The sequence below is a fragment of the Scyliorhinus canicula genome, chromosome 20 (assembly GCF_902713615.1).
Source record: "Scyliorhinus canicula chromosome 20, sScyCan1.1, whole genome shotgun sequence".
Lineage (NCBI taxonomy): Eukaryota > Metazoa > Chordata > Chondrichthyes > Carcharhiniformes > Scyliorhinidae > Scyliorhinus > Scyliorhinus canicula.
Genome location: NC_052165.1, coordinates 24,815,155 through 24,828,776, shown reverse-complemented (window position 1 = coordinate 24,828,776; position 13,622 = coordinate 24,815,155). Strand labels below are relative to the sequence as shown.

Below are 13,622 nucleotides of genomic sequence, written 5' to 3'. Positions count from 1 at the left end.
CCGACGCCGGCACGCGATCCTCTGCAGAGCAGATAATCGCCGTCATTGGCGCCGGTGTGTTTGGCGCGGCGCCGGTCGCGGGCTGCTCTACGCGGCCGGCCCGCCGATTCTCAGGCCGGGATGGCTCTCGTGGAAACGCTGAGTCCTGCCGGCGTCGTTCTAACCTGCTCTCAGCTGGCGGATCCTCAGCATGGAAGGGTCGGGTGGCAACCTGTGAGGGCGGGGAGGGGGGCGCCGACCCTGGAGGAGGCCTTCGATGCGGCGCAATCGGGGCCCACCAATCGGCGAGCCGGCCTCTCTGGCCTCCTTTCCTACGCGCCGGCCCCTGTAGCCCTGCGCCATATTGCGTCGGGGCCGGCGCGTTGAAGGAGGCCACTATGCATGCGAGCATTGGCGCCAGCGCCACAGCGCATGCGCGGATCCCGCGACGCCCAGTTCGCGCCGGGATCGGCAGCTGGAGTGGCGGGAACCACTCCAGCGCCATGCTGGCCCTCTGTAGGGGCCAGAATTATTCCTGGCAGCGGCCCGTTCACGCTGTCGTAAAACGCGGCGTTGTTTATGACGGCGTGGACACTCTGCCGCGGGATGGGAGAATCCCGCCCCTGCTGTTCCATTAATTTCTTCATTTTAAAACAAACTTAGAGTACCCGATTAATTTTTTCAAAATAAGGGGCAATTTAGCATGGTCAGTCCACCTACCCTGCACATCTTTGGGTTGTGGGAGCGAAACCCACGCAAACACGGGGAGAATGTGCAAACTCCACACGGACAGTGACCCAGAGCCGGGATCGAACCTGGGACCTTGGCACCGTGAGACTGTAGGGCTAACCCACTGTGCCACCGTGCTGCCCTCAGTAATTTCTTCATTGATTGTTGCCTCTAATATGCTATGTGAAGAAGTTACTGCTGCCTGCTGCTTTATATAAAGTAATTAGGTGGCACCTGCTGCTCCAGTCATTTATTCATTGACTTGCGCCTAATTAATCAACAAGATCATAAGAAATGGGAGCAGGCGTAAACCCTTCGGCCCATCGAGCCTGCTCCGCCTTCAATAAAGTCATGGCTGATCTGATTGTGGCCTTAACTCGACTATCCGGCCTGTCCCCCCAACCATGAATATATTCCATCACCCAGCCTCCGCCGCTCCCTGGGAAAGAGAGTTCTGAAGGCTGATGTCCCTCTGAGTTAAGAAATTCCTCCTCACCTGTTAGTTGAGCTGCAAAGTTCATCAATATCCTTTCATTGGCACCACAGTTTGTATTGATTTCTAAGACTCAATTTTCTCTTTGAATTGCACAGCGTTTGAACAAAAGCGACATGTTTATTCTGGGCCTCGAGCCTCAGTCACATCAGACCAGCAAGCTGCAGGCACATGCTGGACACCTCCGGGCAACTCGATGCCATCAAGAGCCCTCGGGTAGAATCCTCTGGGGCCTCAGGTTTTAATCCCACCAAGGCAGATGGTGGAATTTGAATTTAATAAAAATCTGGAATTAAAAGTCTCATAATTGTCATAAAAACCCATCTGGTTCACTAATGTCCTTTAGGGAAGGAAATCTGCAAACCTGATCTCTTGAATCTACAGGATTCCCTACAGTGCAGGAGGAGACCAATCGGCCCATCGAGTCTGCTGGAGCGGTTCACGCTGTTCCAGCTGCTGATCCCGGTGCAAACTGGGCACCGCCGGCGCCAATGCGCACACGCACAGTGGCCTCCTTCAACGCGCTGACCCCAATGCAACATGGTGCAGGATTACAGGGGCCAGCACGTAGGAAAGGAAGCCCCCAGCCGAGGGGCCGGCCCGCCGATCGGTGGGCCCCAATTGCGGACCAGGCCGCAATGCCCCCCCCCCCCCCGCGCGGTCGGCGCTCCCCTCACTCCCCACAGGCCGCCACCCGACCCTTCCACGCTGAGTTCCCACCGGCTGACAGCAGGTCGGACGGTGCCGGCGGGACTCAGCGTTTCCACGACACCCGGTCGGCCCCATCCCGGCCCGGGAATCGGCGGGCCGGCCACGTAGAGCGGCCTGCGACCGGAACCGCGCCAACCATGCCGGCGCCAATGGCGCCGATTCTCGGAGAATCACGTGCCGGCGCAGGGCGGCGTGGCCCGGTCGCGTGGATTCTCTGGCCTGGGCCTGGGCTGAGAGAATCCTGCCCACCTTCTATTCTCAGAATTCACTTCATATTGAGCCATTGTTCTGTGAAAGCTTTAGTCACATGCCATAGTAAAATAATTGTCTCATCCAGCTATAGGATCATTAATGAATGCAAAAGAAAATACAAACACAAGTAAGAAAGATCTGCGTCTGACAACCATTCTAGTTTTTATCCTGGAACTCCCTCCCTAACAGCACTGTGGTGTACCTACACCAAATGGAGTGTCGTACTTCAAGAAGGCAGCTCAGCACTACCTTCTCAAGGACACTTAGGCACGGGAAATAAAGTGGAGGCCGAACCCACGTTCTGTGAAAGAATGAGTTAAAAAATCAAACCAAGTCTCATCTGCAAGGGCATACTTTACAGCAAAATGGAATAGCAATTCCTGTGGTTTCCTGTAAAAATATGCTGAAACAAATTGAATGAGAGTAACCACAGATAGACTGCTGCTCAGACATTTTGTTGCCTGCCACTCTCTTTGCTCCTATTTTTAAGAACTTTTTCTCACGATACACAACGAGGTTAGTTAAACTTAGAGCTCAGCTCAACTTGGAAGCATCTGGCTCAACCAACAAATCAAAATAGATACAAGTACAGAAACACAAAATTAAACTTACAAAAAGTTATGCCCTATTCCTGACACCCACAAATACAAATATAGATTACTTAAAGCTACAGGCCTGCTTATATTTCTGGATTGAGGTAATCAGAAAGCCAACAGCTGCTTACCTCAGTTGTAACCTGCGTTACGCCAAACTTTGACAGACGTTGGTTCAGCACATTCACATTGAGCGATTGAAGCACTTCGTCAGAAGGCAGTGGATCTAAAATGCCACTCTTATCGTTCATGGAAGATATATAAAACTCAATGCAGTTTTTCTTGCCCTGTGTCATTTTCAAAATAACATAGAAATAAAGGTGACAATATATTACTGGTTAAATATCTCGCACAACTCTTAGCTCATTTCTGCATTATTTTTACAGAAAGAAATTCTGAGCGGTGTAATTCATGCGTGCTTTTAAATTTATTTTTTGCAAGTACTGAACGTATTCATATTAATTTAATATGCAGGACAGCATTTATAGGGTTACACAAATATCAAAAACAAATTCAATTATGGCAAAGCAGCTGGATTCTTAGGCTCATTTCTTCATCATATACTCTCCATTTACAAAATATTTAATCAGAATTTATGGCTGACAGATTATAAAAACCAAGGAGACAGAAGGGAGAATGGAATGGATTATTGCAGCATCTTTCATAAAGCTTCCCATGTGAGTGTACATTGTGGGGGTCCATTAGTTCTTATCTGTCTTCATTAGGCTTTCTCTAGGTTTCTCCAGTAACTGCCAACAATATTGAAAATGACTGTGCTGTAAACCGTTAATTTGTCCTCTAACATTATATTGGATGTCTGTGCATATTAAAAAGAAAAGCACAATATGTTAACAAAGAATTGCTTTCATTCTGTGGTGGCTGATATTTAGAACATAGAACAGTACAGCACAGAACAGGCCCTTCGGCCCTCGATGTTGTGCCGAGCCATGATCACCCTACTCAAACCCACGTATCTACCCTATACCCGTAACCCGACAACCCCCCACCCCTTAACCTTACTTTTTAGGACACTATGGGCAATTTAGCATGGCCAATCCACCTAACCCGCACATCTTTGGACTGTGGGAGGAAACCGGAGCACCTGGAGGAAACCCACGCAGACACGGGGAGAACGTGCAGACTCCGCACAGACAGTGACCCAGCCGGGAATCGAACCTGGGACCCTGGAGTTGTGAAGCATTTATGCTAACCACCATGCTACCGTGCTGCCCTAAGCTTTAGATGAACAACTTACCTGATGTCATTAAATTACCATAAATTGTGGCATTGTTAGATTAGTGAAATAAATTACTTTACCTTTTATTTAAAGAAAAACTAAAGAGATACTACATTTACATCTCTGAGGCAATGTTATGGGTTCACCATAACAGGACATTATTTTTTTAACCAAAAAAAGATGTGGGTGACTGTTGCAAATCTCTTTTGAGGTTCAGTAGCTGTCAGGTAACTTACATTAAGGTGATTAATATGTACTTGCTGTGGCAAAAGACCCAATGCAGCAGCTATTCCTTCACGGAATATCCGAAGTAAGGTGACATTCAATTTTTTCACGTCCATTTGCAGGGTCTAAAATAAAAGAGGGAGAGATAAAATTCAACAAAGGTTACGCTTAAAGGATAGAATTAGGTTTTCCTTAGGAGAATTCCATTCCTGAAGAACTGTATTAAACATAGGTCAATATGTAGGCACCTTAAAATACAGCACATATCAACAAAAAAACAAATCCAACAAAAAAATAAGGAGGGAGGAAGAGGTGTGTCAGGAAATAGAGGTAGTTTTAAATAGAGGTATTTGAAATAGCGTATTGCTTTAAGTAAGTTTCATTTTATGTTTCTATGCTTGAAAGGCTTAATGACTTCAGTTTGGTTTAGATGCATGCATTAAAATTAGGGTTTAAGTTGTGAAATCAAACAGGGCTTCTTGCTAGATGCAAGAGAAGCTGGTGATGACTAGGGAGCTTCAGAAAATAGGCTTCCCAAAAGAGCAAAAGAAAGTCCAGAAACCAGGAAGTGTCGACAAAAAAGAATGTTTCAGGAAGACAGATAAATTAAAGGAACAATGAACAAGAAGCTGAACAAGGTACTATTCAGTAGATTTCAAGTAGAAAGAGGAGAAAGTGCTCTGAGTTAGGGGACAGCTGCAATAACCAGGTTTAAAGTTGACTCAGTGAGAAGCCAGGGATTCGAGGTAACTCAAAACTTTGGTGGCAAGTTAGTACAACGTGTGGAGCAGTGGTGTTCTACTGGCCACCTGAGAGGTTGTGTGGAAGCTTGAATGCACATGGAAATCCAAGACAGTGGAATACTGAAAGGAGAGATTGAAATCCTGGAAGTGGATGCTTGGTGAAGGCATCCGTGGAAAAGTTTTGCTGGGGTAAAGATTCCAAGTGTATTTTTCGAGACTGGAGTTTTGAAACATCCATGTGGAAGTCAGAGGTGTAGTGAGACCAATTGGCTCACAATGTAAAACCATTTGGGGAGTTTTGATGAGAAATCCACAGATGTTATTTTGGGTGGCATCTGCCACTTGGTTTCAGAATGTGGTTGTCTGACCACAGTAGGCTTATTGGTTTACATAGACTCTGTACTTACAGAGAACATCTGAGTATAGGATACACTGCAATTTGTGACATCCTTATAAATCTATGTATACCCGTAATGATGTAGCTGGGGTGAAGGAGGATTGTATGGTAGTCAAATTTTTCATGTTTAACAAATGTTTTATTCGTTTGTTAAAAGTTGATCAGCAGTTTGGCAACTCTGATCATCCTTGTCCCTGAACAAAAAAATAAAAATTATGATTTGATTTGATTGGATTTATTGGAGATCCAGTTTATGGAGATCCAGTGAAAAGTATTGGGCGCGGTTCTCCCACCGGGAGACTGAGTGCCGACGCCGGAGTGAAACCCGGAGTATTTCACTCCGCCGTCGGAGGCCGCTCCTCGCCCCCTATTCTCCCCCCCCCCCCCCACCGGGGCTAGGAGCGGCGGCGCGTGAATCCCGAGCGCCCGGCCTTGACGCTTGCGTCAAAGCGGCGCGCTGGGAATGACGCGGCCGGCGGCACCGAAGTGACATCAGCCACGCATGCTGTTGCACGTTTTACTATGGGCGTAAAACGCGTTTATTGGAGTGTATTAACACGCCTCCGAGTTCGACGTGTGCTTAACACTGCTAGGCTCTGTTCTATGTAATTATTTAGCTCTGGAGTCGCCAGCTGCCGTATAGGCAACGTCACAAGTATTCCAAGGTCAAATTCAAAGTAATAAAGACGATACACCGATTAGTCAAGTTCAAACGATCAATATTTATTATACAGTTAATAATAAATACTCATGCACACACTAAGAGACTAAGCTACAACTAAACATAAGCAAACAGAATACTTATCTAACAGGAACAGGCAAGGTCAGAGAACGAGGCCTTCGTCCTGGTTTTGTCTGCAGCCTTCAGCAAGCGTTCTGGTACTTGGGAGTCTAGTGGGCTTGGATCGCGTAGCGAGCGTTGAACTTACGGTTTCGGCGGCTGGTGCTCAACGGCTGGAGTCAGGATACCAGGTGTCAGTCGGAGCCGGAGCACGGGTTTAACAGACCGGACAACACGAGGTCCCTATCTTTTATAGGGGTTCCGTTGTCCTTCCCTCTTCTCGGGCGGGCTCTACCTATTGGATCAATTTCTTATCGATACTGGATTAATTCCCCAATGCGAGGGGGTCTCCGTGATGGAGGGGGCGTTTCTTATGTCCTTTTGTTTGGAGGTTTCTGGTGCCTCGATGTCTGGGTCTTGATTGGAATGTGTCCATTCAGAACCAAATGTATCTATTGTGTGGGTGTTCAAGTCTGATGGCCTCATTAGCATGCAAAGCGTTTTGCCATTTGCACCTAGCTAAGGTCTTTTCACCTGAGCCCAAACTGGTTTCTGCTGCTGCAGAATGCAAACTGCTCTTTGCAGACTGCTGTTCTGGCTGAACTGTCTGTTTCCCAGCAGCCTTCCATTTTAGTTTGGCTCAGTGTCCATTTTGCGTGGCCAGCATGGCTACATTCCCTCCTTGTGATCCTCACAATCATACTATTGTGAAGGATCACCTATGTGCTTTGCCTCCTTGTGTTCTGACCTCTTGCCAGTTCCTGTTCTACTCTGTTCTAAACTATGGGAAGAAGAGAAAAAAAAATTTAACTAACATCTCTACTTGGCCCTATGTCAAAAAGGGACATGCATTACTACAATTGGGAACCTCTACCTATCACTATTAACCTTAACCTTAACTTAAACATTTAATCACTCTAAAATCTTAACCATTCACACCACAACATCACACTTCCCAACTCGGCAGTCGAGTATGGAACAATATAATACATGGCTGAATTTTATTTACAGAGTGTTGTAATCAGTGAGGGGTTGAGGGGTTTGGTGGAATCCGAAGATGGGGGATTGCACTCTATAGATGGGTGAGGTGCTGGAACGAGAGGCTCTCCTCTTCCATTTCCTCAACCTGAGGGTCTGCACTAGGATGATGAGGATCGCGATCACCAACAGTGATTCGATTATGTAGGACATGGAGTACCACGTCATGAATTTAGTACACCAGGTCTGAACCTCGCTGATCAGAGCTGAGCACTGGGGGTTTGCTGTACTAACATTTACGGTGGGGGTTGTGGGGGAAACGTGTCTTGTTTCCACACATATACATATGACATTAAATAGTAATAAGTGGGCTTCCATCATCTTTTGTTGTTCTTCTTCTTTCTCTTCCTTCTTCCTCCGGTATTGACAATCCTGGCTTCGACCTCTGTCTCGTCCTTTGAAACCTTTGGGATCAAGCACAGTATCTGTCAATACACAGTTTAAGACCTTTACTTGTTAGTGCATCTGTCTTTCAAAACCCAATTGACCCTTTAAAATGACTGGCTAAGTCACACCCTGTGACTCCCCTCATTTTTTTTTTCAAAAAGCGAATTTAAAGACCAGCATACACCTAACAATCCTTCCTTCTGCGAGCCGTCTCGCAGGCTTTGCTGATTTACCATCCGAATGTTCCCGGATGTAAATAGCATGTGGGATGGCGGCCGAAGGGCTACCTAACGTAAAATGAAAACAAACTTGGAAATAAACATCCGAATGAGTTGCGTATGGGCCGCTACGGGTACGAGTTGGATGGGATCCCCGGGTAGGGCGTGCTGTGCCATACCCGAGCTTGGCTGACCAAGGGTTGGTTCTCAGACAGGGCGGGTCCTCAGTGCCGTTTGTCCACTGCCTGAGTAACCTGGAGAGAAACGGGTACGAAAGTGTTTACCATGACTTGCAGCCTCTATTTCGCCGAATAGAGGGGCACCTAAAAAAACCAAGAGAGCCAAGATGCTCCAACTGAGGACATGAGCTGGTCTTCAGATATTTTAGACGATACGGTGAGCTGCTCACCAGGCTGTCACAAGTGTTACAACTTTGGAAAAGATCTCCAATCAAACCGAAGTTCTCAAAGGTATCTGCGGACAAGCTAACGTGTATGTGAGGTGGTCACAATCTTTTCAGCTGAAAAGAAGATGTCCATCCTCCAACTGAAACATTTACATTCCTGAAAACAAACAAACATAAAACGAAGACAAACATACGTGCAGGTTCCATCAGAAAGGACATCGTTTCCCTCAAACGATTCCTATCTTACATCATCTGGACACCTCACTTTGATTCTGCCTCTGTGAACAGGGTCACAAAGGGGTTGCCGTGTCGGGAGTCAGACACCGTGTCGTCCTGCTCTCCCGGATCCCACACCCTTGTGTGGATCAGGCATGCTATTTTGGAGTTGTGTGACCGGGGGTCACTCTCGTCATTGCGGACAAGTCTGTAGGAATTGTCCCTGTGCCATTGTGTGGCGTCGAGTGTGTTGTCGGGGTAGTCGGGGTCGGGTGGTGGTTCGGGGTTTTTGAGGTAAGTGACTTCCATGGGGTCACTGGAGTCGGGGTCGTAGTTGGTGCAGTGTGGGCTGTATGGCTGTGTGCTGTCGCTGTCTTCAGAGTCAGTGTCTGTCCTACTGTCTCTGCTGTGGCAGCTTGTGGGCGTGTCGGGGCGTGGTCTGTAGTGGTCTGTGGGCGGAGTCGTGGGCGAGTCCGTTGATGAACTGGTCTGTGAGGGGGATGGTGGAAAAGTGTTTCTGGTGGGCGGGGTGAAGTGTTCTGCTGCGTCTAGCAGGACATGGTGAGCATGGTTGGCCTGTGTTCCATAAGCCTTTAACTGGTTTATATGGAACCACGCGGTCTTCCCATTAGGATACTTTATCCTGTAAACGGAGGGGCTAATTTTGTCCGAAATTGAGTAGGGACCGGAATATTTTGGAGCCAAAAAACTGCTGGGGTTATAAACAGATAACATTACCTGTTGCCCAACCTGGAATTCTGTGGTGTGTACGGTCTTATTGAAACAGGCAGTCCGTTGCTGTCGGCGTTTCCCTAGCTGGACTGCGGCTGCGAGCTGTGCAGACCTCACAGTCTCAACTAGATCTTTAACTGCCTTTTCATGTGTGAGGGCCGTCACTTCGGGGCTTGTCATGTCCAGTCCTAAAAGGAATTCTGTACCTTTCATAGGGCGTCCGGTCATGAGTGTGTGTGGTGTGTATCCTGTCGATGTGGAGACAGTGTTCCTTATGAACATAAGTGCAAAGGGGAGCACTGAATCCCATGTGGAATTGTTCTCTTGAACCATTTTCCTAAGGGTAGTTTTTAGGGTCCGATTCATGCGCTCCACAATCCCGCTGGACTGTGGATGATACGCAATATGGAAGTTCTGTTTGATTCCGAATATTGTCAGGACGTTCCTCATGACCCGTCCTGTAAAGTGAGATCCCTGGTCCGAATCGATACTTCGGGGTAAACCCCATCTCGTGAAGATGTGGTGGGTCAGGATCTTTGCAGCTGTCTTTGCTGTATTTGTTCGTGAGGGAAATGCCTCTACCCACTTGGTAAAGGTATCTATCACCACCAGAACGTATTTATAGCCATTCCTGCAAGGGGGCAATGGACCTATAAAGTCGATCTGGAGGTTTGTCCAAGGGCCGTTAACTGGGCGAGTATGCCGAAGTTGTGCTTTCTTAGAATACCGCTCCGGGTTATTCTGAGCACAAATCAGGCAATTCTCTATGTAGTGCGTTACATCATTCCTGAGATTAGGCCACCAACAGAGTTGCCTGAGGTGCCTCGTTGTTGCATCAATTCCCTGATGCCCGTGTCCGTCATGGAACAAGGCAATCATCTGATTCCTGTCCTGCTGTGGGACCACATAAAGTTGGTCCTTAATGATCACACCCTCATGTGTGGTCAGTGCGTGTTTAAAGTGCTCGTAAGCAGGCACAAAGTTTCCCTTGAAAACCTCCCTGAGGTCTCCGTCCTGTTTCTGTGCTGCCACGAGATCTTTAATATCAGTCTGTGAGACTTGGACTGCGCTCACAGGGGCGCTAGCTGGTGCGCTAGCTGGGGGGGTCCATAAGTGTCCTCTCCTGGAACCTGCCTTAGCCAACGCGTCGGCTTTTACATTCCCAGGGGGTGATGACCTATGGTGGCTGCGAACTTTTATAATGCCGAAGGTCCTGTCCTTCGCTTTCTCTAGGATATGCTGGAGTAAGGGGGCTGATGGAAGGGGTTTTCCGTCTGCGGAGACAAAACCTCGTGTCCTCCACAGGGGCAGAAAATCGGTTAAACTGTTACAGACATATAAGCTGTCCGAATATATGTCTGCTGGGCTGGGGAAAGAATCGGGGTGGTCCACTATGTACGCTATGGCTGCTAGCTCTGCTGCCTGCGCGCCTAAGTGACCTGGTAACTTAAGAGCGATTTCTTCGAGAGCGCGCCCCTGCGCGTCCTCTACACAGATGCCGCATCCTGTGATACGCTCACCATTTAAAACTGTGGAGGAACCGTCTACATAAATCCTCAAGGGTCCACACGTGTCTGTGGGCTGGGGGCTTTGTTTCGGGTTCCCTATCTTCCTGGGGGGTGTTTTGGCTAAAAAGGGTCCTGTGTTATGCAGGGGAGCTACAATTTCACAGTCATGGGGCTGTCCGGGGTATTGGAGGTTGTCGGCTAAGTATGTGTGGGTGCGTGTCCGTTTCACTGTAATGTCCCGTCCTTGTAAAAGTAGGGTCCACCTAGCTGCCCTAATCTGGCTAACTGAACCGTCCTTCAGTCGACCGTCTAGTAGTAGCTGTGTGGGGGTGTGTTCGGTCAGAATAGTAATGGGGTTGAGTCCGGTGATGTATGAGAAATACTGCACTGCCCAGAAGACAGCAAGGAGGTGCCTCTCACAGGCCGAAAATCCTTGTTCTACTGGGTCTAACAGTCGGGAGGCATAAGCCACTGGTCTTAGCTGCTCGTGCCGTTCTTGAAGCAACACGGCCGAGAGGGTTAGATCGGTGCTCGCTACCTCTATTGCGTACGGTGAAAGTTGGTCGGGGACTAGCAGCGCGGGTGCTGCACTAAGGGCTCGTTTCAACTCTTCCACAGCGCCTGTGTGCTGCGGAAGCCATTCCCAGGGGGCTCCTTTCTTAAGGAGGTCTGAAAGTGGGGCGGCTTTTGTCGCGAATCCGTCGATGTGGTTCCGACAATAGCCAACCAGTCCTAAAAACGACCGGAGGGCTGATACATTCTGGGGAAGGGGCAATTTGACAATCGAATCAATTCTTTTGAATTCGATCTCGCGTTTGCCGTGCGTGATGACTGATCCCAAATACATCACTTTACTTTCCAATATTTGGGCCTTTTTCGGGTTAACTTTACAGCCAATTTCAGTTAAGAGTTCCAGGAGTTCGGCCAGAAGCGAAATGTGCTCTGCCTTTGTGTCTGTCTGCAGTAGTAGGTCGTCTACATACTGTACCAGACAATCGGGTCGGGAAAATTTTTCTAATCCACTTGCCAGCTGTCGGTGGAAAATGGAGGGGGAATTGTGGAATCCTTGTGGGAGGCATGTCCACGTGTACTGCTGTGTTTTAAAAGTGAATGCGAATTTGTATTGGCACGCTTTTGCCAATGGTATTGACCAGAATCCATTACTGATGTCCAATACCGTGAAGTACTTGGCGTTGAGACCCTGCTTGAGCATGGTCTCGGGACTAGTAGCTACCGTTGGGGCTACTGCGGGGGTTACTTTGTTGAGTTCCCGATAATCGATGGTCAGACGCCATGATCCATCGGGCTTCCTCACTGGCCAAATAGGGGCATTGTTGGTGGAGGCTACCGTTCTCAGTACACCTTGGTCCAACAAGCTGCCTATAACTTTTTCTATTTCCACCTCTGCCTCGAGGGGAAATCTGTATTGCTTTTGCGGTCGGGGGTCCTGTCCGGTAACATGAACTTGTCCAGTCATTCTGCCACAGTCATGACGGTGACTTGCAAATGCTGTCCTGTGTTTGTTCAGTAGGGCCTTAATTTGTCGGTCGGTGTGGAGTGTAGTCAGGTCGAATGAGTACTCTCCCACTGCGCTAATCCGATTAGCGTAGTCTCCTACTGTGAGGGTGGCTGGGGCTCTGTCTGATCTCGCCATTCGCCAGACACACTGGTTCACTGGGTCGAACGACAAGCTGTGAGCGTTCATAAAATCTATCCCCAGGATGTGCTCTGCTGTCCGGGGAAGATTTGCTAAAACTACGGGGTGTCTTGTGGAAATGTTCCCTAGCTGGATCGCTACGGGTGCTGTGATATGTCCCTGCTGCGAGTGTCCGGTGAACCCGCTAAGTGTGATGGTGGAGGTGGTCGGCCACGTGTCTGCGTGTGCCGTGGTTGTGGAGTTAATGGTGGTGCGGGAGCCTCCTGTGTCCCACAGTAACTCTATGGGCTTCCCTTTGACTTTTGCCGTGACTACGGGCCTCCCTGATGAGTCCCATAGTGTGTCACAGACCCAAGTGGGGGAGCCCGAACACCGTCAGTTCGTCTCGTCCACATTGGTGGGTCCTGACTGTACTGCTACATTGTGGATGGGTTTTGCTTTGTTGCGGTTCAGAGTGCCTGTCTGCTGGCCTCTCTGAGATCGCTGGGGTGCATTACACTCTTTTGCCCAATGCCCTAACTGTCCACAGTTATAGCATTCCTGTCCTTTCTGTTGTGGGCTGCTCTTGCCTTCATTTACCCATGCGGGCTTCTGGTGCTCTCTGACTGCTTGGATATCTGCAGCAGCCTGAGCCTCTTCTGGGGATCTAACCTTTCCTTTTGCCTGAAGCGATTGCTCCCAAGCGCGGGACAATCTTTTGAGGACCCATTTTTCGTTATGGGCCTCTTCTGAGGGGTCGTAATTATTGCAAGCGCTCTGTCCTGCTTCTGTTGCGTGTGAGATAATTGTGCGCGTCCACTTAACCATGTTTTCACGGGTTAAATGCGCTCTATCTAGCTGTCCGAAAACTGCGCTGAAGTGAATCCACAGCCTTCCTGCGAATGCTGTGGGGTGTTCGGATCTCTTCTGCCTGCACTTATTCAAGCCTTCTACGGGGTCACCTCTATTGTACCCGATGGCATCTAAAATGGCAGTGTGCATCTCCTCTAGGCTGCCTCCTGCCACGTTCTGTGGGTCGGGGAGGGCTGCCACTACACTCTGGTCTAAGCTCAGCACGGTGAGCTTAACCTGCTCTCTCTCATCCAGGCCGTACATGGTAGCCTGCTGTTTCACTTTAGCGAAGAACTGGTGGGGGTCTGCGGTGGGGAGGAACGGAGTGATCTTTTCACAAGCGTCCCTTAGCTGGGTTACTGTTAAAGGGGTGGTGTAAGTTATGTCTGGGGCGCCTTCTGAATCGGCTTTCCTCTGTGTGGTTACGGGATTCATGGGTGCGGTTATGGTCTGAGCTGTGGGGGGTTGGGGTGCCTGTCGTTTCTGCTG

At 48.8% G+C, this 13,622-nt stretch overlaps 1 protein-coding gene across 2 annotated transcripts in view; it reads right to left on the bottom strand.

Annotated features, from left to right (window-relative positions):
• Positions 1-13,622, bottom strand: part of ptprr (protein tyrosine phosphatase receptor type R) — a 281,259-nt gene that overhangs the window by 184,119 nt on the left and 83,518 nt on the right. For both annotated transcript variants that reach the window (XM_038780900.1, XM_038780901.1), the window contains 2 exons: positions 4,231-4,344; positions 2,889-3,044 (listed from right to left, as the gene is read on the bottom strand). In XM_038780900.1, the coding sequence (XP_038636828.1) occupies positions 2,889-3,044; positions 4,231-4,344 (270 nt within the window). The remainder of the gene's footprint in view (positions 1-2,888; positions 3,045-4,230; positions 4,345-13,622) is intronic.